Genomic DNA, 25,880 nt, shown 5'->3' with positions numbered 1-25,880 from the left:
TTAACAACTTATTCTTTGACTGGAGTTTGGGGATCAAGGTTGTGAACTTTAAAACTTTTTTTTTCTTTTTAAATACAAAAACACTCAAAAGAGGCTAAAAAAAATCCAAACTAGAAAATTATAAAAGAAATGACACCCCTCTCAATCCAGCTCATCTCACCCTCCAGAGGTAGAGCTACTAGTAGTAGCTTCGTGTGTGTCTCCTCCCTTACCTTTTCTTAGGCTTTTATAGTCAAAGCTATTAAATAAAATACACTCCATCTTGTTGTCATTGTTTGATTTTCACCCAGATGCAGCCATGTTCTACATGCTGATCTGTACCTTTCCTTTTCCATAGCTGTCTTCAATGTGCTTCTGCTGCACCCACCACTACTCCCCAGGGAGAGCACCCTTCCTCAGGGTGAGTGGCATAGCCGGATGGGGGGCTTGCAGCCCAGAGTGCAGTCTGTCCTTCAGGACAGGGGCTGCTTGGGTGTTGGTCTTCCGCCCTCTCCCAGGGAGGGCCCAAATCCACATCCATCTTCCTGGTACTGTTGTGCCTTATCTTATCTTGACCTACCCATGCCACACCCACCCACCCCCCACCCCCACCCCCCCCCACCCCCCGCAACAAAAATAGCGGAGGGGGGAATACCCTTTTGTTTCTTGTTTTAACACACAAAAAGTAGTTCTCATACAATTAGAGGCTTGAGGTAAAAGGGCTGTTGTTTAACTCCACACTCACCCCCAAACATCTTGGCTTCCGCTTCTACCCAGCTGCAATACCTTCTTGTAGTGCTTAGTCCTCATTTGCTTCCTAAAAAGTGAATATGAGTTTATACTGCAATGCCTGACCATTCACTGTGCCTCTGTCTCACCCTGCCTTCTCCAGGACTGAGTATTTTAACTGAAAGAGGAAAATCTTAGCTAGATTGAAAAATGGTGTCTCATTTTAATTTGCATTTTTTGTTATGATTTTGAACTTTTTTTTTTGCATATGCATATTAACCATTTTAATTTCCATTTTTAAAAATCTGTTAATTCCTATTTTTGTCTATTCGCTTATTGTGTCTAAGTGATTTTTTAAATAAATTATACAAATACTCTAAAAAATATGAGTATATGCTCATTGTAAAAAACAAACAAAAAACTCTTATTTGCTGTAAATATTCTTCCAGTTTGTTGTTTGCCATCTAATTTTGGCTTTATCATTAAACATATAAAACCTGTTTTTCATTCTTCTGCAGACAGATTTTGTCCTTTTTGATTTCTTCCTTTGCTTGTAAGCTTAAAACTATTTTTTCTTCATTTTGTGTTCTAAAGGTTTGCTTTTTGACATATGACTTTGAAAAGCTAATATTCAGTTTTATTTCAGATTTAAACAAGATATTTGATGAAAATATTGTACAATGTTTAAAATAAAAGCAGTTTTAGATAAAGGTCTATGTTTTGTTTTGTTTTGTTGTAAATTTATTTATTTATTTATTTTTGGCTGTGTTGGGTCTTCCTTGCTGCACGCAGGCTTTCTCTAGTTGTGGCGAGCGGGGCTACTCTTCACTGTGGTGTACGGGCCTCTCATTGCGGTGGCTTCTCGTTGCGGAGCATGGTCTCTCAGCGCGCAGGCTTCGGTAGTTGTGGCACGCATGCTCAGTAGTTGTGGCTCGTGAGCTCTAGAGTGCAGGCTCAGTAGTTGTAGCGCATAGGCTTAGTTGCTCCGTGGCATGTGGGATCTTCCCGGACCAGGGCTTCAATCCGTGTCCCCTGCATTGACAGGCAGATTCTTAACCACTGTGCCACCAGGGAAGTCCTATGTTTTGTTTTAAAGATACTTACATTAGTGCATATGTATCATTTATTTTTCCTTTTTTAAATTTAGCAGAATATCAAAGCTTGCTCCACAAAACTGAGTTCGAATGTATGTATAATTCTCATCATTTTAATGTTCTTAAGTGCTTCCATAAATTGCTTCATGAGATGTTTATCTGTTGCTGTTGATCTGGTTTAAAGATGCACTCTTATTCTGTTAGCAGCTTCTTGGTGTATAGCCAAGATGATGAATTTAGACTCTTCCAGTTCACCTGTCTCACCATTTCCCTAAGTCTCTTTTTGAGATGTAATTATATACAGTAAAAATATTTAATGAATGTGCTATGGTATTCATTGAATACCATTCAGTAAATTTTGACAAATACATATACCCATTTAATCACCATCCAAATCAAGAAAATAAAGGATTTCCATCACCCCAGAAAGTTCCCTTATGCACCTTTCCAGTTACCGCTGTCCCCAAAGGCCACCACTGTTCTGATGTCTATCACCATAGATCAGTTTTGCCTGTTATAAAATATCATATAAATAGAACTATATAATATGTACTTTATGTGTGGCTTCTTTTAGTGAGGTTCAGCATGTCGCATGTATCAGTATCCACTGTATGTATATACATTAGTCATTTATTCATTAGTTGGTGTGCTTTGGGGTTGTTTCCAGTTTGCGGCTTTCAAGAATAAAGCTCTAGGAACATTCTTTTTTTTTCTTCTTTTTTTTAAAATTGTGGTGAAAAACACATAAAATTTACCAAATTAAACTTTTTTTTTTTTTTTGGTGGTACGCGGGCCTCTCACTACCGTGGCCTCTCCCGTTGCGGAGCACAGGCTCCGGACGTGCAGTCTCAGCGTCCATGATGGGCCCAGCCGCCCTGCGGCATGTGGGATCTTCCCGGACCGGGGCATGAACCCGTGTCCCCTGCATCGGCAGGTGGACTCTCAACCAGTGCATCACCAGGCAAGCCCCAAATTAACCATTTTTAAGTGTACAGTTCAGTAGTATTATGTATATTCACACGGTGAAAAGTTCAGATCTCCAGAGCTTTTTCATTTTGCAAATCTGAAACTCTGCGCCCATTAAATAACTCCCCCTTTCCCCTTCTCCCTACCCCTGGTTCCATAAACATTCTTGTATAAGTCTTTTTGCAGCCATCTCTTTTCATTTTCCTTGGGTAAGTACCCAGAAGTATAGCAGCTGAGTCATACATAGGGTGTTTACATATTTAGCCTTAGTAGAAATTGCCAAACAGTTTTCCAAAGTGGTTGTACCATTTTACATTCCCACCAACAGTGTATGAGAGTTCTACTTGCTCCATATCCTCACCATTAGATATTATGAGGGGTTTTTTTTAGTTTTATTTTAGCCATTCTAATAGCTGTGAAGTGGTATCTCATTGTGGTTTTATCACAGCATATCTTAATCATTTATTTACATGGCTATTTCCATTATTAGACTGAGCTTCTTAAGGGCAACGTTCATGCAATACATAGTTATCTTTTTCTTATTAACTTTTCCCCTTTATTTTGAGTGTGATAGATGCTTTATTATAGAAAACTTGAAAATTGAAGAAACTACTAAAATGAATATCCCTGGCAACCCTACTTCTCAGATATCATTATTAACATTTTGGTGTCTTTTGTGCAGTGTTGTGTTGGTTAGCCCACAGATAGGGCAGTTCAAGGGTAGATTGATTCAGCAACTCAGAGTTGTCCCAGCCCTCTACTCTGCCATCCTCAGGGCATCATTTATTCATAGCAAGGAACCTTTGTGACAGAAAGCCCCTGACAGACTTCCTTTGTGTTTTGTTGGCCAGAGTTGTATCACATGTATCACTGGCAAGAGGAGTGGAATTGCCAAAACCAAGTTAGATTAGACTAATCACAGTCCTCCCTCTGGGTCTGGGGAGGGAGCCTGGCCTTCTCAGATGAATGTGGACAGAATCAGGGTTCTCTCAGAAGGGAAGGCAGAGTTTTAGGGTAGGCACTCAGCACTATCTGCCACTTGGGCATATTGTTTTTCAAAGCCGAAATTGTTCTCTATTTAAATTTTATGTCTTTCCACTTATTATGAACTAAACATCTTCCATGACATTAACTCTCTGTAAATGTCACTTTTATGTATTGTATAATTTACTACTGTACCAGAATCTACTTGACTGTGTCTCTAGTTTTGGACAGTAAATCTATTTTCAGTTTTTTGCTATTGTAAACAATTCTATAGGGAGCTTAAATTTCTGTACTAGATTTCAAATTATCTTCCTCAAGGTAGATTTTTATGATTGGATCATTAATTACACTTATTAATAATTATGTAGCAATATGATTACATATTAATAATGATTGTTGATTATTAAATGAGGTTATTTACATATTTAAGACTTCTGACACACATTGTTCAATTGCTTTGTAAAAAAAAAGCATCTTAGTCTTACCATCATAGGGTAGAATGCCTGTTTCTCCTCCTTTCCTTATTTTTTTACTTTTCTCCCTCCTCTTTCTTTCATTCAATCATTAATGTATATTCCTTTGACAGATATTTGTTGAATACCTTTTATAGCCAAAGCACTGTGCTGGGTCATGGGGGGTACAAGGCTAGTACTGCTCAGGACAGACAGACAAAGATCATGCAATTGTGTAACTACAGCTACTGATAAGGATTATGAAGGAAGCTTCCTAGGGTTATGGATACTATAAACTGTATATGCCATCTGGCATAGGGACAGGACTGGAGGAGAAAACAGTCTATGACTTGGCTTTTTCGAGGCTGCAAGAGTGCTCTGTGGCTGTTGGGCAAACAGGATGGAAGGTGCCTTTTGTGAAGTATGGGAGGATAGGCTTGGCTGGAGAGTGGGAGTGTACAGTGACCTTGTTATGGACTTGGGCCTTTATCCCAAGAGTAACATGTAGCCAATAAAGGGTTAAGGAATGGAGGTGGTGGTGACCTAACCATCTTTGAAAACATTTTGGAGGGGGGCAGAAGGGATTCCTAGAGTCCAAGATTAGATTGTGAAGGTAGCCATGGAATCTCCCCACCTGGCACTGGGTCATTTTTTTTAATTGCTAATTTTATGAATGAAAACATAAAACGTATTACAAGTGTAACTGAATATTTCCCCAAGCATTTGACACGCATTCGTACTTCCTTTTTTGGGAATTGGCTTTTTATCTACTGCAGAGTTAGTGGGGGCAGTGTAATGGCCAAGAGCACCTGCTCTGGAGCCAAAATGCCTGAGTCTGAATCCTGGCTCAGCCTGTTACTGGCTGTGTTGTCTCAAACAACTTTGGTCTACCTCAGCCTTTCATGCTGTAACATGGGGACGGTAATAGTGTACCTCTCTCATAAGGTGGTTGTGAAAATTAAAAGATAAAGTACAGGGACTTCCCTGGTGGTCCAGTGCTAAGACTCCATGCTCCCAATGCAGGGAACCTGGATTTGATCCCTGGTCAGGGAACTAGATCCCACATGCATGCCGCAACTAAGAGTTCGCATAACTCAACTAAGAAGCCCGTGAGCCGCAACTAAGACCCGGTGCAACCAGAAAAATAAATAAGTAAAAAATAAAAGATAAACTACAGTGCTGGCCCATATGATCACTCCATATGTACATGCTGTTTTATCTAGGTATGTGGGCTTTATATATACACATATACATATTAACTCTGTTCTGTGTAGTATGATGTGTTGTAACTGTGATTCCCTGTCCATTTTCATTTTTTATTAATGTCTCTTTTTAAAAACTTTTTTCTGTGAACATTTTCAAACATCATGTCACTATTTTGAAGTACAAAAATTTATCTGCAGTGAACAGATGTCAGTCTTCTCCTTTGTGATGTCTTCCATTGCTGTGAAACAGGTCAAGTCATACACAAAGACTTTGTTTTTTAGTGTTTTTATTTAAAATACTTCACAAATAATCCTTTAATCCATTTGTAATTTATTTTTGTTTATTACTGTAAGGCAAGACTGAATAGATCTTTCTTTCCTAAAAGCCTATCAATTAGCCAAGGTCCATCTTCCTTCTTCCCCTCACTGCTGCTTTTGGCTCCTGTCATGCACTGGATCTGTACACACACTTGGGTCTATTGGGGGAAAAGTGGCTCTGCTCTATTAGGCTGTAGCTCCATTCCTGTTTTATACCAGTACTGCTTTGATTTAATCAGTATGGCTGTCCTCTTTTTAAAAATATTTTGGCTATTCTTGCCTGTTTGTTCTTGCACTTGAACTTTAATCATTTTATCAGGTATCCACTCCTTACTGCCCCTAACCTCATTAGGATTTGCAATAAAGTGTTATTTAATTTGGCACTAATTGGCATTCATAAACTATTCCACCATCACATTTGGAGCTGGTGTATCCTTCTATTTAAGACAGGTATTCCTCAACAGAGTTTTGTACTTTTCCACATGTAGGCTTTTCACATTTCTTATTTCATATTTCCAGATGTTTCCCTTTTCTTTTTTAATGTTTTATTTGCTGTTAAGAATATAGTATTTTTCATACAAGGAAGGGTTGTGTTCTGTATATTTCTCTTATATCCAGCCATATTCCTTAACTGATGGTGGTCCAATAGTTTTCATTTAATCTTCTTGGATCAACAAGGGTTATGATATTATCATCTGCAAATAATGTTTTTCTTTCCTTTTTTAATAGTTTGTCTCTTATTTCTGTTTTGTGTTATAGAATATGCTAGGATTTTCAAAATAATGTTAAATACCATATTTCTTTGATTCTAAGACCATTGCGCATAAGAACATGCTATCAATTTAATAATAGCTTTTAGGGGCCACTAGTCAAAATATACCGATATATAATGTAAATGCATGTAATTCACATCCCAATATCAGAAATGTTTGGAGTACATCTCAGAATTGAGGAGATACGATAACAGTGGTAATGGTGGCCCTCCTTATTTTATTTCTTATTTTAGTGGGAATGCCTAACTGTTCCATTTTAAATATGATATTGGCCATCAGTTTATGATAGGTAGTCTTTCTTATATTACAGAAATATCCTTTTCTTCAAATAAAACAAAAAGCTCTAGTTCTGCTGGACAGTAATGAGAAGGCTGTACTGTTTGGTTTAACAAAAAAGTGGAAATTGTGGCTGTGCACATCGTCTGTGCCAGCTGGTCTGCTGGTCTGTTGCTGCCTTTTTCCTTGATAGCCCCAAATGCAGAAATCCCTGGCTGCACAGCAAGGTCTGTGCTAGTCCTGTACCCGGAGCTCCCTGATGTGCACAGCCTGTCGAGGATGGTGTATTAGTTTCCTACAGCTGCAATAACAAATTACCACAGATTTGGTGGCTTAAAACCATAGAAATTTATTCTCTCACAGTTCTGGAGGCTATAAATCTGAAGTCAGTTCACTGGGAGGAAGTCGAGGTGTTGCAGGGCTGTGCTCCCTCCAGAGCCTCTACGGGAGAATCGGTCCTTGCCCCTGCCAGCTTCTGGTGGCTGCCTGCATTGCTTGACTTGTGGCCGTATCACTCCAGCCTTCAAGGCCAGTGTCTTCAAATCTTTCTCTGCTACATCTTCACTCACTGTCTTCATGCACCTTCTCCTCTGTGTGTGTAGATGGAAATTTTTCTGAACTTGTCGATGCTGAAGGAAATGCTTTTAAAGTCATATGTTAGGAATAACAAAGCCTTATTCATTCCCTTTGGGAAGAAGATTGTGGTCACCTGGAAATAACTCTAGGTCAATTCTCAGAAAATCAATACGCTGAAATTCAGTTCCACAAAAGCCCCTCAACCGTGCCCCCTCCCACTGTCCCCCGGTCTCCTCCTCAATCTCCAGCTCTTCAGCTTCAGGGAGACGGGCAAAGTACATTTCCTCTAATACTGTTGTGAAGAAAGAATAAAAACTGGTAAATTAAGACTAGAGAGCTTAAAGAAAAAGGTTAAGTCCGCATATTGGTAGTTTAGTAAATTGGTTATTCAGGGAATTGGCCACTTGGCAAGTCAGCTTTCTGCAATTGGCTGTTGCTGAAATTGGCCCACTTCCCCAGGAAACACTGCAGAACTTGGGGGCAGAGGCTGCCCTCGGGCCTGCCTAGAACAGGACCGCACTTGTCCCCTCTGCTTCCTACAAGCCATGGAGATGGGGACATTGCCCTTGTAGGAAGCTGGGACTGAGCCCAGCCACTCATAGGCTAGGTCCTGGGGTGAGAAGGAAGAGAAGGCAAGAGTAAGAGGGAGGTCCCCCCTTTGGACTCTGGCTCAGCGGAACCCAAGTGTGGCCCAGTAGCTGAACCTCTTTGCTGGCCAGAGCCAAACTAGACATCAGTCAGGTGCTGCATGCCAGACCAACCTAGCATGGAAGAGGTGGTTTCAGGGTGTCAGGACTTACTGCATGAGACCACAAGCTATGTAGAGTCATCTTGTGGGGTGGTTATGAGACTAAACGTACAGTCCCTGTTTAAAATTGCATGTAAAATATTCAGCACAGGCATGTTAGCCATTATTAGTAGTATTGTTTTGACATTATTACTAATATATCTTTAAAATATGGTAATACTTATCACAGTGCCTATAAATGGTTGATAAATACCATTTTCTTCTTTCATTTACTGGATAACTTTGGGTAGAGGCACTTAACCCACTTCTGGAGACCTCTGTTTCTTCTGGGGGTACCTGAGGCATCTCTTGCTTTCTTGTAACTTCAAAAGCCAGTCTTCATTACTAACCTCAATAGAATATAAATCAGCATAAAGACAGCTGTGGAGCACTGCTCAGCCAGTTGGGCAACTTTGCTATTCTGCCTTATAGGTTATCAAAGCAAGTCGGGTTATTATAGGAAGACCCTGTAAATTGTGAAAATTATGTTCATGTGGCAGTAGCTGTTTAGTGGAATAAAAAACTCAATGATAATATTGAAAGAGAAACAACAACAACAAAAGGAAGGCAATAAATTTATGCCTAGCAACTCTATGAATTGCTTGTTATGTATTTCCTAGGAGTTAAGATAAGAACATGAGCTTATTTTTGTACAGATCCTATTCTAAAATAGTGCCCTAGTACTTAAAAATACCTCAGTAATTCATTACTTTTTTGATAATGTGTTGCAAGTTCAGTAGCACACATTCACAGTCAGTACATTTCTGTTGCAGTATCTGCTCTATGAGCAAATATTGAAGGAGTCTGCAGACATCTGCTTTACAGTAGGGAGATAGATGATCCAATTGGATGTAGCCCATATGTGCAGTAAAGTCTAGTTATAGGAAATTACAGACTAAAAAGACTATTGTTGTAAACATGCACCCCTGCACACAGTAAGGTTAAACAGAATATCCGCAAGACAAATTAATCATTACAAAGAAGACTAACAGTTATATTTATAGTTTAAAAGAAAGAATAGCAGAGACTGGAAACTAAAACCAACCCAGTAGCCCAGATGATAATGCGTCCTTCCCCATAATTGGTGAAGTCCAGGTCCCTGAAGGCACACATGGAGCTAGAGCTTGGCAGTGTTATGTGGCAGCCAGATTTCTGAGAACACTGAATGGGGGGCTTTTTCTGTAATACCTAATGTTAGATGGTGACTCTTAATCACTTAGGTGATTGTTAGCAAGTAGCCCTAGGTAGTAGGTTCACAGGAGGTCTTGCATTTGGGGTAACTTCGCAGCTGAGCAGCAGACACTCACAGGCTCCTGGGGAGGTGAGCCCCAGTGTTAGGAGAGCTGCACCTGTGTGTCCATGGAGGCTTTATGCACAGGGAAAACAGCAAGGGTGGACACCAATGCATTAACAGTGGAGATTTAGGGGTAACTTTGACAGTGTTTACTCATCTGTATTTTCTGAAACTTTTTGCCTTCAACCTGTTACTTTTGGTTAATTTTTAAAAGAGCTTCATCCAACTCCTCAGGCCCCTACAATAGAACAGCACAAAGACTGATGTCACCACCTCACAACCCTGTGGGAACTGAAACAATCCCTGATGGGGAAGAGATGAAATGTTTACAAATAACTCTCTGCAGTTACTCGAGCTGCTGAGATTAAATGACAAGAGCAGTTGTTGTTCTTTCAAGGGGTGAACCGAGCCTCTGTTTAGGAAACATATTTCCCCTCCCTGCTTCACCCCTGCATCCTAGGTTTGATTCAAAGCCATGGAGGCAGCAGTGGTGAAACTTCCTGTGCACAGTAGCTGTGATTACTGCTTCTCTGGATCTTCTTTTTTTTTTTTTAATTTTAAAAATATTTATTTATTTATTTGGCTGTGTCAGGTCTTAGTTGCGGCATGCGGGATCTTTCATTGTGGCACACGGGCTTCTCTCTAGTTGTGGCGCACGGGCTCTAGAGCGCGTAGGCTCAGCAGTAGTGGCGTGCGGACTTAGTTGTCCCACGGCATGTGGGATCTTAGTTCCCAGACCAGGGATTGTCCCCGAGTCCCCTGCATTGGAATGCAGATTCTCAACCACTGGACCACCAGGGAAGTCCCTGGATCATTCTTGTAGAAGGGTTAAAGGCTTTGGGATTGTTTAGCTTGAAGGCAAGAAAGCAGAGGTAAGACATAACTCATTCATCATACTTAAATGAAAAGTAGAACATGGAGAGGTAAGCTGGAATTGCTACAGGGAGAGTTTGCTGTTGTTTTTAACCTTTTAAAATTGTGACGTACAACACATACATACAGAAAGGTACATAAAGCGTCAGTGTATAACTTCATTATTGGAGAGCCATAAATGTGGCCACCACCCAAGTCAAGAACTAGAACATCACCAGCACCCAGAACATTCCTTCCCAGGCAAAACCCCTCCTCCCTCCCTAGAGATAACCATCGTCCTGTCTTTTATGCAGTGTATACTGTAGTTGTTTTGCCTGGTTTGGGACTTTATGTAAGTGAAACAATGTAGTATGTATATGGCTTCTTTCACTCAGTGTCATGTTTAGATAATTAGCCACCTTGTTGCATGTGGTTATAGTTCTTTCATTTTTGCTGCTGTATAATATTCTATCATAGGCAAATGCCACCATTTATCCATTTTCCTTTTGATGAACATTTGGGTTGTTTCAGGTTGGGAGCTATTATGAATAATGCAACTACCAACTTCTTGTATGTGTATCCTGGTCTAGGAGTGGAATTGCTGAATTGCAGGGCGTGTACATGCACACCTTCCCAGGTTTCCTGTGGTGACTAGGAGCCCCGTTCCCACCTGCTCTGATCAGATGGTTAGTGTGCCTGTTTGACGGATGGACAGTAACTCACTTTGGCTTTGCTGTGCATTTCCCTAACATGATGAGATTGAGCACTGTTACTTACGTGTGCTGATATTTTTAATTTCTTCTTGTGACATTCCCGTGTCACTGTTTTGCCCATTGTTTTTTCTACTGAGCAGTCGGTTATTCAGTCAACTAACTATAACTCTGAAGGTCACTATGCAGGGGATGTGGGGATGTTCCCTGCCCCAAGGAGTATACTTTACAGCTCTAAAGGCAGATACATAAACAAGTAGTTCATAACATTGTGATAATCGTTGACGCATCAGTCTCCTCCACTAGGCTGACTGTTAGCTGAAGGGACAGGACTTTTATTTGTGTCGTGTCCTCAGTGCTTTACACAGTATCTGGCACACATTAGGTGCTTAGTAAAGTCTCTGCTAAATGAATGAATGAATGAGGCATTTTTGGAGGATGGTGAAAGTGCTCTAGTAGGGGTAAGTGTTGAGTAAGAGAGAAGCACAAAATAAGGAACCACGCATGAATTGCACCCACTCCCCCACCCAGAGTGGGGCAAAGCTTCCCTAGGAGGTAATATTTGAAGCATATCTTGAAAGACTTTCACCGGAAGCAGTGGAGGAAGTACATTCAAGGTAAAGGAATAGAGTGCGCAAAGGCATGGAGAGGGAAAGTACATGCCACACTAGAAATGAGAAATTGGGGAGGGGGGCTAACACTTAGGGTGAATAGAGTGAGAGGACAGTGAGAAAGGGCATCAGCTGGAGACAGTGCTGTGAAGGGACTGCCTTGTAAATCTCATAAGCAGTTGTCGACTGAAAAAAATGCACAACCTAAAAGTTGAGAGTTATGTTTTATTTGGTGAACAAAACTGAGGACTTAAGCCCAGGACACAGCATCTAAGATAACTCATGAGAGACTGCTCCAAAGAGGCAAGGGAGGGAGCCAGGATATATAGGAGTTTTTGCAACAAAGACCGGGTAGTCGGAACATCAACAGATAACTGTTAATTAAAGAAAACCAGATATATCCTGTTTTCTCATCCTGAGTTCCCTCAGGGCTCACCGTCGTGGTGGCTGTAATATGATGGCTTGATGGCTGCAACATCCTTTGTTTACTGATATGGCAGGCAATATTTTTCATTCACACAGTGGGGATAAAATTGAAATTAAATACAGAAAAAGAAATTTCTCACAGATGAGGGGGGAGGGGAGCTGTTGAGCAATAGAATTGATCTACAGAATCTTTTCCTAGACATCTTGGACAAAACAGAGCAGATATATAAGCTTGATCATGAAGTCCATTGATAACAAAAGTTATCTTTTGGAAAGCCATGGTGTAACCTGAACAAGTGTAGAGTGACTTTCCGCAGTCAGACCTGGATTTAGCAGCAGCATGGTCCCACTCCACTGGGACCTCCATTTCCACATCTGTAATTTGGGAATAATGCCTACCTGGCAGAGGTGTTGTGAAGATTAAGGAGTTAAGGTGGGTCTTCCCTGGCGTTCCAGCGGTTAACACTCCGCACTTGCACTGTAGGGCGCACTGGCACATCCAAGAAAAAAAGAGAGAGAGAGATCAGGCCTCTAAAGGATTTGACCCTTGCCTGGATGGTGGATGCTGAAAGGTGGGATGGTTTTATGATGTAGATCCTTTACTGTTCAGTTGCTGGTATCATTATCTTGCTACTATATACTGGCTGTTAAGTGGTCGCATCAGTTAATATGCTAGAGTATGAGTAAAGTCCACAGTGAGGACGTAGGTCACGTTAGTGTGGACCTGGGAGTAAGAGGACAGAACCTCAGGCTGTTTCTCCAGCGCTAGGCTTCGCAGGGTGGCTTTGTTCTCCGTTTGAAGGCCGTGAGGGGAATAATGAGCTCAGTATTTATAGGTGTTTTCCTAAAAAAGAATATCTTGCCCAGTTCTCATGCGAGGACGGGATTAAACTTCTTACCGGAGTGAAACCAGACGGCTCACGCTAGCTTTGCCCATGCGCCGCCCCTCGGCCAAACTTTCCAAAGAGGGAGGTCCTTCTGAAGAAACGAAAGTGAAATTGAACCGGAGCCATTTCACAGCCCTGCTCCCTGCCTGCCTGGGCTTGTCCCGATTCCAGAGGCGCCTCTTGGGTCTTGGAGGCCGACGACCCACGTTGGGAAGGGTCCCTCTCGGGGAGGGTCACGGCGGGCGGACACCGGGACATGCCTTGGGCGCGCCATGGACCCGAGGCAGGTAAGCCGCTGGGGTCAGAGCCCAGAGCGGGCCGCCTGCAACTTGCTCGCCCTGGCTCATCTTATACCTCCCTACGCTCCTGTTTTCATGCATGACATATGCGCATTGTGTGTGTGTGTGTGAGAGCGAGAGCGCGCGAGAGAGTGTGTGTGTGTGTGTGTGTGTGTTTTCTTGCCAAGCAAAATTTATGTTCTAGGAGTTTAGGAATTTGTATCTTGCTAATTAATTGTGTCGAGCAAGGCGTGGAAGAGGATTTGTGGGGAAAATGCACTCCCCTCCCCCCTTCTGAGGAACAAGGCCTGAGCCCAGGTCAAGACAGTCCCCCTCTTCTTCTCTGCTAGGACCCCATGGCTGCCTACATCTCCTTTAGCCCCACTTGGACAACATGCTTTACTTTTAGCGTCTCCGCTCCTTCTTAACCTGTAGGAGAAAGTTTATAGTGGCTTTATTCATTATCTCTAAAAACTGGTATATCAGTATAATGGAAAACTCAGCAAAAAAGGGCAGTAACTATTGCTATATGCAACAACATGGACAAATTTCAGATTTATGATGCTAAGCAAAAGAAGCTGGACTCAAAAAAGATTGCATACTGTATGAATCCATTTAGATGACAGTCTGGAAAAAGCAAAGCTAAAGACAGAAGACGGATCAGTGGTTGACAGGGGCTGTGTGTGGGGAAAGGAATTGATTGCAAAGTACATGAGAAAATGTTTTTGGGAAATGGAAATGTTCTACATCTTGATCTGAGTGGTAGTTATAAGGCTGTGTGTGCTTTGACTCTATATGGTCAAAACTCATAGAATTATACACTAAACAGTACATTTTACTATATGTAAATATACCCCGATTTTAAATATAAAGTATATGTGCACACATATATATGCGTGTGTGGTATGTATACATACATATGTGTGTGCATGTGTATATATATTTTTCCCTTCTATAAAAGGATTAGGGACACCTGACTTACAGGAAAAGCATTTCTTTATGCAAACCAATATATTACCCTTTGGAGCCCATGTGGTAAAGGTGGGGGGCTTGTCTCTTAATCCTAAATATATGAGAATAGATTGAAGTGAAATTTTGCAGAGCAGTGAATGTTAAGTGGCTTGTTACATAGTTTGTATAGTACATAGGCATGAAGTTGGGTGAGTGGAGATGTCGAGGGATTTAGGAATGATCACCGTGGAGGTTGGTTTCTCACGTTCTTTGCTCTCATCTGCCATTCAGTAGTTCTCCTCCAAATGGCTGTTCTCAAGTGGTGGTTTGGCTTGGTTTCGCTTTTAGGAGATTTTAGGGGGTATAAAGAAAAATTAATAATCTCACTCAAATTTTTCCCTAAAATAACTATTGTTGACAAATTTGTGTATCCTTTTGAGTCCTGTGAGCCAGGCACTCACTGTCTGTACTCACATATACCTCGGCCCCAGGTGGGGGTAGGGGGGTTACGTGCAGCAAGAGGAGCAAGAAAAGAGATGGAATTCATGTCTAGCGACGTCTTGTTCGTGCAGACATGGGTTCAGGATCAGCTTTGTTCCAGGTGCTGCCTTAGGTGCTAGGGATGCAAAGATAACTGAAGTGTAGTCTTTGTTCCCCAGGGGCTTACTGTCGAGTTGACTGCAGCCCCCCATCAATACTACATGGGGAATATTGAGAGTGGAAAGCTGAGTGTAACTTCTAGGGCACCTAATAATTGTTAATCACCTTTCAGACACACTACAATCTATATGTGCCATTTTAAAAAATCAGTAGCTATGATAAAAGGTAAAGTAAGTGGTGTAACAGGTGCTGGATGGGAGGAGTTCAAGGAGCAGAAACTCTCAAGGCGGTGGGGGGGGGAGTCAGAAGTCTCCTGAAGAAGGTGGCATTTAGAGAGATCTGTATCGAGTTGTAATAGGTGGCAGTAGGGGGAAAAGCAGGCACGTTGCACTGGAATGTAGTGGTGGTGAAGGGAACTGACGGTGAGATCCAGGCTGAATGAGGAGGTGTGTGAAGCCAGAATGGAGGCAAACCAGGAGTGCCTGACCTGCAGCTACAGGGGTGGAGGTAGAAACACAGGGAAGTTGCTGGCTGAGAAGAGCAGGAGTCTGCAAACTGTGGCCTGCGGGCCAAGTGCAGCCTTCCCCTTGGTTTTTGTTTTGTTTTGTTTTGTTTTGTTTTTTTCTTCCCCTTGGTTTTGTAAAGGAAGTTTTACACTTTGCCTGTGGCTGCTTTTGTGCTACAGTTGAATGCCCCTCCGGCCCTATACAGAAAGTTCACTGACCCTGGAAAAGTTTCAGGGTTTGAGGTTTGATAATGGCCTGGCTCAAGTAACAGTGAGATTGAATGAGTAGCCAGTTATGTGGCTGAAAGGTGGAGGTGGCCATCATTGGAGCCGCACTAAGGAGATGTGCAGCGAGCATGCTGTGAGCTTGACCAGCAAGAGTGCTAAAATTCCCTCATTGTGACGGGGTGGGGGGGTGTGTGTGTGGCACGCAGGGGTTGGGGAGTAGAAGGCTGAAGTTGTTGAAGAAAGGGACGCAGCTGCCTGCAGGTCCCTGTAGCCTTCAGGAGAATCAGACAAGGGGAATGTGAGCCTGAGGAATCACTTCCTAGATATGCAAGCCCGGGGGTCGGGCAGCAAGATATTTACTGACACCCCCAGGGTCCCTTTTGTCCTTAGAAAAAAGGCACATGGTTCTCATCCTTCAGTGTGGTGCCCAGGCTTGGAAGGGACACTGGGCACTTCTACCCAAACCACCAGGCTCCCCTGGCTGTGCGGAGTTGGCAGCGTCTCTTCCTGGACACCTCGGCCCTAGCCTCTCACACCCCCTTAGCTACTTCCCAATAGCTGCTTCCACAACGTGTCTTCAGTACCCCGTTCTGTAGGCCACAAGCTACGCCATCTTCTCTCAGACCGCCACCCATTTACCAGAACGGCGAGCACTGTGACTATATACGTCTTGCTTCCTGCTCTTCCATCTCTTCCCTCTGTCGGGTCCACAGGTAGCACTTATGAGGTGGGTGGCCCGCCCACACCATAAGGTGACCTAGGCGGGCCACCCTAGCTAGGTCACAAGCCCCTGTCTCACTTGCCTTCTCAGCTTATTAGGAGTCAGGTGCAGCCTTCACACCCACCCCAGGCAGGGGGGAGGGACAGGCTTGCTGCTGCAGTCCCAATTCACTTTCTTTTCCATCTTGTTCTGCAGGGGTGTTCCCTCTACAGATACCAAACCCATCCCGTTCAAGGCTATGAGCACAACAAGCTCAGACACCAGCAGCCAGGGCTGGGATCTTATCCTATTGGTTTCCGGCTCCAGCAAATAGAGTTTCTCAAGGGGCAACTCCCAGAAGCACCCCTAATTGGAAAGCAGGCACCATCACTGCCACTGTTCCTCCCTGGACTCGGGCCAAGGTTTCCAGGACCACCTGCCAGAGGCGGGTACCTTGAGATCCCGGCTGTCCCCAGGGGCGTGCCTCTCAGAAGTCAGGTGCTCCCAAGAGGGTTCCAGCATCCTTTCCCACGTGGCCGGGTTCGGCCATGGAGAGGTGTTGATAGGCTCTCCTCACGTTTCCAGGAACTGACTATCAGCCAGGATCAGGAACAAAGGATCTTAGAGCTCTTGGAGGAACTTGGGGAAGGGAAGGCCACCACAGTGCATGATCTGGCCAGGGAGCTCCAAGCCCAAAAGAAGGAAATCAATCGAGCTTTATACTCTCTGGCAAAGAAGGGTAAGCTGCATCGGGAGGCAGGAACGCCCCCTTTGTGGAGACTTTCAGTTCCGGTTCAGGCTTGGAACCAGCCCAACCAAGTAGCGAGAGCAGACAGTCACAGCCAGGGAGCTCCAAGCTCAGACTTCAGTTTGGAAACTGAAGACAGAAGCCTCACATCTGGCTTGGAAGATCCCCCTGAGCCTCTCGACATGGCTGAGATCAAGGAAAAGATCTGCGATTACCTGTTTAATGTGTCCAACTCCTCTGCCCTGAATTTGGCTAAAAACATTGGCTTCACCAAGGCCCGAGATGTGACTGCTGTGCTGATTGACTTGGAAAGGCAGGGGGACGTCTACAGGCAAGGGACGACCCCTCCCATATGGCATTTGACCGATAAGAAGCGGGAGAGGATACAGATCAAGAGAAACAAGAACAGCGTTCCGGAAACCACTCAAGCTGCTATCCAGGAGACCAAAAAAATCTCAGAGCTCCCCACCTGCAACTTACCTGCGTCAGATGCCTCAAACAGCATGGTCACCACAGAAAAAGCGGAGAATGGGCAGGAACCCGTCGTAAAGTTAGAAACTAGGCAAGAGGTCACACCAGAACCAATAAAACTGAAACCACCTGTTCATGACAATGGCCCCTCCAAAACAGGGTATGTTGACTTTGAAAATGGCCAGTGGGCCACAGATGACATCCCAGATGACTTGAATAGTATCCACGCGGCACCAGGTGAGTTTCGAGCCATCATGGAGATGCCCTCATTCTACAGTCATGGCTTACCACGGTGTTCACCCTACAAGAAACTGACAGAGTGCCAGCTGAAGAACCCCATCAGCGGCCTGTTAGAATATGCTCAGTTCGCTAGTCAGACCTGTGAGTTCAACCTGATAGAGCAGAGTGGACCACCCCATGAACCTCGGTAAGAGACCACCCAGGATTTGTGCCTAAGGTTGGGGTCAGGCACTCTTGCTCCTGATGGAGTCTCGGCTGACTCGTGAGCAGTGCCAGTTGGTGGCCCCTGTCTTTTCCCTCTTTTTTTCTGCCTGTGGGCTGAATCACCCTTGTCTGGCCCTTCCTCCACATCTTGAGCAGGGAACGTAGACCTCGGCCCAGCCAAAATGTTGGCTGAGCAAGGGGGAGGTTGGCAGCCTTGGCTAAAATGAAGCTTCTTTGGAGATGATTAGCTGCCATGTGTCAGTGTTACGCCTGCCTCCTAAGGCCAGAGGTAATGAAGACTTGACGCCCTTCCCGCCCCCTTCCATGTGCCGTCCTCTCTCCCGCCGAGCTGAGTCCCCCAGGGGGTGCAGGAACAGGTGGGTAGCGGCAGGCTGCACACAGAGAGTAAGGGTGGGTTGTGCTGCTAAGTAGCAGCAGGTCCAAACCGCACCTCCCCACCCGCCTCCTGCTCAGCTCCCGTAGGGAAAGGATGCTGTCGAGTGCACGGCTGCCTGCCTGTTGAAGGTGGTGGTTCTAATTTTACACACCGCCTCTGCACAGATGGGTGGGCTAGCACTTGCTGCTGCTCCTAAGCTGTGAAATCAGAAATTACCTCACTCAGACAGCTGGCCTGGCCCTGCACCATAGGCTCTTCCAAGCCAGCGGACAGATTGAGGAAGACAGGTGGGCCCAGGAGCTGCTACAGGGCCTAGCGGAGAGCTGAAACCACTGAAGCTGAGTGACCGCACGCCAGTGGGGCAAGCAGAGAACCCCACTAACCTTTACATTAACCGTAGGCTGGTGTCTGAGGGTAAGGATTCCCAGCGGTGACCCTTCCTCCTTATCCTGACCGTCTTCATGACACTGAGATGGCATTGCAGGAGAGCTGTTAGGCAGAGGGGGTGCATCTGTCCAGAAGCTGACAGGGCCAGGACTGGTGTGCTTCTGTCTGGGGTAGAGACTGGATGGCCGTCATTCTCTTTCTTCTCCCACCATCCCCCTTCCCAGAGTTGGGGAACAGCAGTGGGTTTTGTGGTTAACCTTTCTTTGGACTCCAGCTATAAGAAACATTGATGCCATGCTCAAATATTTCAGAAGACCCAGGAAATAAGAAATTTGACCTACTTTTCTAAATGAAATCCCAGATTGAGCAAAGAGCTGAACAAAAATATGAAAGCTTGAACAGAGGCGGTCTAAGCTAAGTCCAAGGGCCTAGAACAAATACTTTTTGGTTCTCTGCATAACAAGGGGTAATTCCTTTCATCTCAGGCATCAGACAAATAGAGCTGTAGGATGACTCAAAAGAAACCATGAGAGTGGTGTATCTCTGAGGGTAGGTTGGGGACGAAAATAGGCCCCCAAAAGGGGCAGGTATCTGATCCCTTTAGGTGTCTGGGGAGTGTGAGACTGCGCTGTGAGAAGCCTTCGCTTTCCTTAGGAGCTGCCCTTGAGGTGGCCAGGTCTACCACCATTGCTTTAGGGTAAAGGCTCTTTGGTTGCTAACAAGACTGTAATGGTGATTTTAGCTCATCATTTTTTGTACAGACTTGATCTTAATTCATTGCTAAAAGATAGTGGGTTTCCCTTGAGCTAGTTTCCTATCACCTGTGGCTATGTTTGCTCTAATGAGCTTGGAAAGAGAGTCACAGGCTGCTTTGTTTCCAAAAAAATAGGAACAGGCTGAGCCTCCAAAGGGACAAGGAGTCCCTTGGCCTATCCTCCATCTCCTTCACAAGTCAACAAGCCCCTTAGTGTAGCAGGAAATTCCAGGGTGAAGATCTCTTTGGAGAGGGCAGAAGGGATGGCCTAGACTAGTGTTCACACATCTAATCACTTTCCATCAAGATTTAAATTCCAAGTTGTCATCAGTGGCCGAGAGTTTCCCCCAGCTGAAGCTGGCAGCAAGAAAGTGGCCAAGCAGGATGCAGCTATGAAAGCCATGACAATTCTGCTTGAGGAAGCTAAAGCCAAAGACAGTGGAAGATCAGAAGAATCATACTACTGTTCCTCGGAGAAAGAATCAGAGAAGGTAGGTGTCCTGCCCTCTGGGAGGACATCAGTTCACTCTCCAAGTCTGTGAAGTATCAGAACTTCATCTGACCCTCTTGAAACAATCTCAGCCTACCCAACCCACTGTCTCAGAGTCAGCTTCCCACTCTCCCCTCTACCCTGCCTCACCAGCCCACCTTTCCTCTTCTCATACCCAGCTCCCCTTCTAGTGCCCCCTCCCAACCTAACTGGAATTGCAGAATTTCAGGGTTGAAAGAGACGTTAAAAATTACTGAATCCAATCTCCTCTCTTGGCAGATAAGAAATGAGACGAAGAACATTTAAATAACTACTGTTTCCTGCAAGGCCTAGAAAATCCCCACAACCCTCTTCCTTCAGAAAGCCAGCCCCAAACATGCAGTTGACCAAAAGAAATTCTCCCATCCCCATTCCCTCTGCTGTGATGGAATAGCCAGTGTTTTCTCAGTTTGTTTTTGTTTTTTTGTCTCTCATTTTCTCCAGACTACAGAGTCCCAGACTACCATCCCTTCAGCAACATCCTTCCTTTCTGGGAAGAACCCCGTCACTACATTGCTTGAGTGTGTGCACAAGTTGGGGAGCTCCTGTGAATTCCGCCTCCTATCCAGAGAAGGCCCTGCCCATGACCCCAAGTACATCTCTTGTATCATGTATCTCTGCTGAGGTTTTCTCAAAAAAGAAAGAGATACATTTTCTTCTTTGCCTCCTCAGAGATGGCAGATTATTTCACTGAGCAATCACTCCTGTTTTCAATATGGAAAATGGGGGGCCTTGAGAGCATGGTTGCTGCTTGTGGAGCAGAGAATCTGGGATTAGGAGTTCAAAGGGCAAAGCAGGGACCAAGCACAAGGGAGATACACGGCTTGGAGGTTACTGGTGGTGGGACTAAAAGGTGCAAGACCTGGGCGTACCTGAGAAGCTCTCTGCTCTGAGGCTCTGCAGACTTACATGTTCAAGAGAAGGGTTCCTGGAGGAGGTGAAATTAGGTTGATGCTTAAAAATGTTGAATAGGGGTCAGCCAGGTTAAGAGAGACTGGGGGCAGGAGGAGGGTGAAAGGCACCGGCTCTTCAAGGCAGAAGTGACTGCGTGAGCCAAGGCACAGAGGCGATGTGTGCGAGGAAATTACAAGTCGTAAAGGATGACAACCTGACAAAGGCTAGGTAAAGCTCTTCCATCAAAACTAGTTTAATCCTCTCCTTTCATCTCCTGTCAGGTTCCAGTACTGCGTTGCAATGGGAACCCATACTTTCCCCACTGCCAGTGCCCCCAGCAAGAAGGCGGCAAAGCAGATGGCTGCAGAGGAAGCCATGAAGGCCCTGCAAGGGGAGGCGACCAGCTCAACATCTTCTGATGACCAGGTGGGGCCATTTTCTACTCAAAGGATACAGGTCATTTTTAGCAACTGAGCGGCTTAGGATTGCCCATGAGTCCCTCAGAGTTTCTGTTAAGTGTTTATGATTCCTCTTTGTCTGGCTGATTCTCCTTCAGCCCGGAAGTATGAACACGGAATCATTTGATAACTTGGAATCGGTGATGCCCAACAAGGTCAGGAGGATTAGCGAGCTCGTCAGATACCTGAACACCAACCCCGTGGGTGGCCTGTTAGAGTACGCCCGCTCCCATGGCTTTGCTGCTGAGTTCAAGTTGGTCGACCAGTCCGGACCTCCTCACGAGCCCAAGTGAGTGTTCCTGTCCTGGCTACAGCCGTGTGTCACAGAGTGGGGACAGCTTGTAACCCAGGGAAAGAAAGGATGTGCATTAGCTGTGAATGACAGGAGGGGCATGTTGAGGGAGCCCTGTCCCCAGGGGCTCCGAGAAGACACTAGATCAGCCATCTTGAGAAGACAGCCACTCTTCAGTGAGCGTGAGCCTTTTTAATTTTTTTAAACTAATTTTAATTTTTATGTATGTACATAGAAAATCATTCAAGCTGATTGAAAAAAGTCTCAACGAAAAGTCTCATTTCTATCTCAGACTTCTAGTTTCCCTCACCAGATTCATACACTATTACCAGTTTCCTGAGTCCTTCTAGAAATTTCCATGCACATATTAGCACATTTTCCTTTCTCTTTGTTTTTTATTTTTATTTTATTTATTTATTTATTTTATAAATTTATTTATTTATTTTTGGCTGTGTTGGGTCTTCGTTGCTGCACACGGGCTTCCTATAGTCTAGTTGTGGTGCATGGGCTTCTCATTGTCGTGACTTCTCTTGTTGTGGAGCACAGGCTCTAGGCACACAGGCTTCAGTAGTTGTGGCACGTGGGCTCAGTAGTTGTGGCTCGTAGGCTCTAGAGCACAGGCTCTGTAGTTGTGGCGCATGGGCTTAGTTGCTCTGCGGCATGTGGGATCTTCCTGGACCAGGGCTTGAGCCCTTGTCCCCTGCATTGGCAGGCGGATTCTTAACCACTGTGCCACCAGGGAAGCCCTCTCTTTGTTTTTTAAAGTAAGTATGTATCATAATGTTCTGTTCTACCCCTTGACTCCTTTACTTACCAGTGTGTCTTAGAGGTCATTACAAATAAGTATGTATATATCTACCACATAATGCTTCATTGAATAGACACTTACAATTTTTAAATTGCTTTATCAAGCAAGAGATGGTAAACGGTCTTCTTAAAATGGACACCCAACTACTTACCACCTAGTTTAAGAAGGAAAATGTTATTTCTGTTTGAAGCCCCACTGTGCGTAATTTATTTAACTAACTTCCAGTGACATTCAGGTTGGTTTTGGTCTTACTCTTAGAATCACTCCTGCAGTGAACATCCTTGTACTGTATGTCTTTGCTTACATGTACAAACTTGTCTGTAGTATAAATTTTCAGGAGTGGAATTTCTGGGCCATGAGTCATGTACATTGGTTTTTAAGGTTTTTTTTTTTAATAGGTAATAGATTACGCAAAATAAAAAATATTATTCAAAAATAAAAATATAAAAAGCTCATTCTCACTTTGACCCAGCTCTTACCGACACACAGAAACACACACATACACACACACACGCACACACACACCCCTCAACATGTAGTAACTTTACATTATTATACATCCTTCCAGAGTATCTTTATATAAATACAAGCAGTTATATTCCCCCCTTTTGTTACACAGAAATACATATATGCATTGATTTCTAGCTTGCTTTTTACACATAAAAGTGTTATCTTAGAAAGTTTTTTATGTAACTTTATATTCTTTCTATATAACTACAAAGTATAGTGTTCCAGTGTACGACGTTTATCATGATTTATTTAACCAGTCCCTACGATGAATACTTGGATTGTTTCCAAACTTCTGGTATTATAAATAAGGCTGCAATGAATAACATGTATATGTGCATTTAAAATTTTGGTAAATTTTGCCAAACTTTCCTCCAGTGAAATTATACCAGTTTCTGCTTCCACCAACAATGTATAAAGAATCTCTTCCTCTACACCGTAAGCATTCTAAAATGCGAAAAATAGTATCTCAATGTAGTGCAAAGACTAGTCTACATTAAGATATCTATTATTATTATTATTATTATTTACCACATAAATAGGTCAAAGGAGAAACACCACATGATCATCTCCAGAGATTCCAAAAAGGTGTGTAGTAAAATTCAGCATCCATTCAGATTAAGAAACCAAGCTGTTGGGCTTCCCTGGTGGCGCAGTGGTTGAGAGTCCGCCTGCCGATGCAGGGGACATGGGTTCGTGCCCCAGTCCGGGAAGATCCCACATGCTGCGGAGCGGCTGGGCCCGTGAGCCATGGCCACAGAGTCTGTGCGCCCAGAGCCTGTGCTCCGCAACGGGAGAGGCCACAACAGTGAGAGGCCCGCGTACTGCAAAAAAAAAAAGAAAAGAAAAAAAAAGAAACCAAGCTGTTAAGAAAATAGAAATTATTGAATACATCCTTCACATGATAAAAATACAAGTCTGAAGTCCAAAGTCAGCAGCTTACTTATTTTTGAACCTAGAACTGTTCCCATTAAAGTCAGGAGGAAGATGTGGATGCCACTGTCATCATCATTTAATATCATTCTGGAATTACCAGCTAATGCAGTCAGTTTAGAGAAAGAAGTAAATGTAAAGAGAGGAAAGGGGAGGTAAAGTTATCATTATTTGCAGATGATATGATAGTATACCTGGAATATTCATGAGAAAACTGAAGAAATGTTAGAGACAAAGGAGAATTTAGGAGAGCAGGGGACTACAAAGTGATGTATAAGAGTCAAGAACTTCTCTGTATACAGTAATAAGCAGTTAGAAAACGTAGTAGAGAATACCCTATTTGCAACATCAACTAAAAAGATAAGTGACCCAGGCGCCTTCCTAATAGGGAATATGTAGGCTCCACATTAAGTAAAATGCCAAAAACCTGGAGACCATCTCCCCTATCCCCTTCACCCCCTTCAGCCAAACCATCCTTAAATTCTGCTTATTGTAGAAAAAAAAGAAAAAAAAAAAAAAAAAAAAAATTCTGCTTATTGAACCTACAATTTCTGTCCCAGATCCCTTCCCTTCCTCCTCTTTCCACCTCGTGTCAGCACTCTCAGGTAAGCCACTGTCTTCTCTCACCTAAACGAGGCAGTAGCCTCCTGGTCTCCCTACTTTATTCATTCAACGGATATTTATAGAGGACACTGTATTTGTTAGAACAGGAGTCAGACATCAATCAATAATCATGTAAAGAAATGTAAGATCTCATACTTGATATGTATTATAAAGAGCTTGAGTTGCATGATGCAGTGAGAATCTACATAGCATGACTTGACTCCGTAAGGAGCAGGGAGAGGGCTTCCCTGAGAAGTGAAGCCTCAGCTGAGATCTTAGGGATGCTCAAGAGAGAGAGAGGGTTCTAGGCAAAGGAGATAGTACCCCCAAGTCCACAGAGCTGGTAAAGAGAGCTGCAGGAAGGCCAGTATGGGTGGAGCAGAGAGCACAGTGGAGGCCTGATGCTAGATGAGACTGGAGGGTAGACCTTATGGGCCATGTTATGCTCCAGCCACACAAGCAGTGGAGAGCCATTGAAGGGTTTTAAGTAAGGGAGTGTCACTTGCCCCCCCCCATCCCCACTTTTGTCCTCTTCCTGGCTTTTTTTTTTTTTTGGCTGTGCCATGCAACAAGTGGGATCTTAGTTCCCCAACCGGGGATCAAACCTGTGGCCCCTGCATTGGGAGCTCAGAATCTTAACCACTGGAGCCCCAGGGAAGTCCCCGGTATTTTTCCTACTATATTTTTGTACTACATTTTCTCTCCTACTCTAAGAAAATCATTTCAGACCTGTGCCTCTTTCTTCAAATTTCCACAAAACCCCTCTTTCTCACTCTGATGACCTTACTTCACACTTAATTGAGAAATTAGCAGTAACCAAATGACAAACACCTTACCTTCCCATCACCAAATCCACCTTCCTACTTCGTCTGTACATCACATCTATACCAGTATACAGGAAGCACCCTTCTTCCCATCCCTGTGCCCTGGATCCCTTCCCTCTCTCCTCTCCTTCAGTTATCTCCCTCTCTCATCATCAGTTGCTCCCTCTGTTGGGTCATTCCCATCAGCCTACAAACATGCCCGTCGTCTAAAAACCTTCCATTGACCCCACATCTCCCTCCAGGTACCACCTCATCTCTCTGCTCCCCTCACAGCCAAACCTCTCAAAAGAATTGTTTGCAGTCAATGTCTTCAATGTCTTCACTTCCTTAATACATTCCAATTGGGCTCTTGTCCCCAGCATTCCACTAAAAAGGCGAACCACTTGCCACATGTGGTTACTGAGCACTTGAAATGCGGCTGTGTGACTGAGGAACTGGATTATTGGTTGTATTGAATTTTAATTAAAGTTAATAGCCTCGTGAAGCCAGTGGCTATCATATTGGACTGTGCAGCTCTAATGGATTCTAGTTACACAATTAACAAACTTTATTTTATATAGATACATATATATATTTGTATGTATGTGCATGTATATATGTATATATGGATGTATGTGTATATCTTTGTGCATAAGAGTTCATACTCTTTT

General features: G+C 43.8%; 1 protein-coding gene across 17 annotated transcripts in view; it reads left to right on the top strand.

The window, feature by feature from the left end:
• ADAR (adenosine deaminase RNA specific) overlaps window positions 1–25,880 on the top strand; it is a 39,821-nt gene that overhangs the window by 4,497 nt on the left and 9,444 nt on the right. For 5 of the 17 annotated variants that reach the window (XM_067037064.1, XM_059038593.2, XM_067037052.1 and 2 more), the window contains exons 2-6: window positions 16,398–17,827; window positions 19,690–19,873; window positions 20,356–20,504; window positions 21,087–21,231; window positions 21,362–21,552. In XM_067037064.1, the coding sequence (XP_066893165.1) occupies window positions 17,112–17,827; window positions 19,690–19,873; window positions 20,356–20,504; window positions 21,087–21,231; window positions 21,362–21,552 (1,385 nt within the window). In that variant the 5' untranslated portion in view covers window positions 16,398–17,111. Of the gene's footprint in view, window positions 1–13,022; window positions 13,207–16,397; window positions 17,828–19,689; window positions 19,874–20,355; window positions 20,505–21,086; window positions 21,232–21,361; window positions 21,553–25,880 lie in introns of those variants that run through there. The other 12 variants (XM_067037099.1, XM_067037079.1, XM_067037045.1 and 9 more) reach the window with 8 other exon arrangements.

This window comes from Kogia breviceps, chromosome 1, assembly GCF_026419965.1.
Source record: "Kogia breviceps isolate mKogBre1 chromosome 1, mKogBre1 haplotype 1, whole genome shotgun sequence".
Taxonomy (NCBI): Eukaryota; Metazoa; Chordata; class Mammalia; order Artiodactyla; family Physeteridae; genus Kogia; species Kogia breviceps.
The sequence above is the reverse complement of the archived record's forward strand: the minus strand, read 5'-3'. Positions and strand labels throughout refer to the sequence as shown.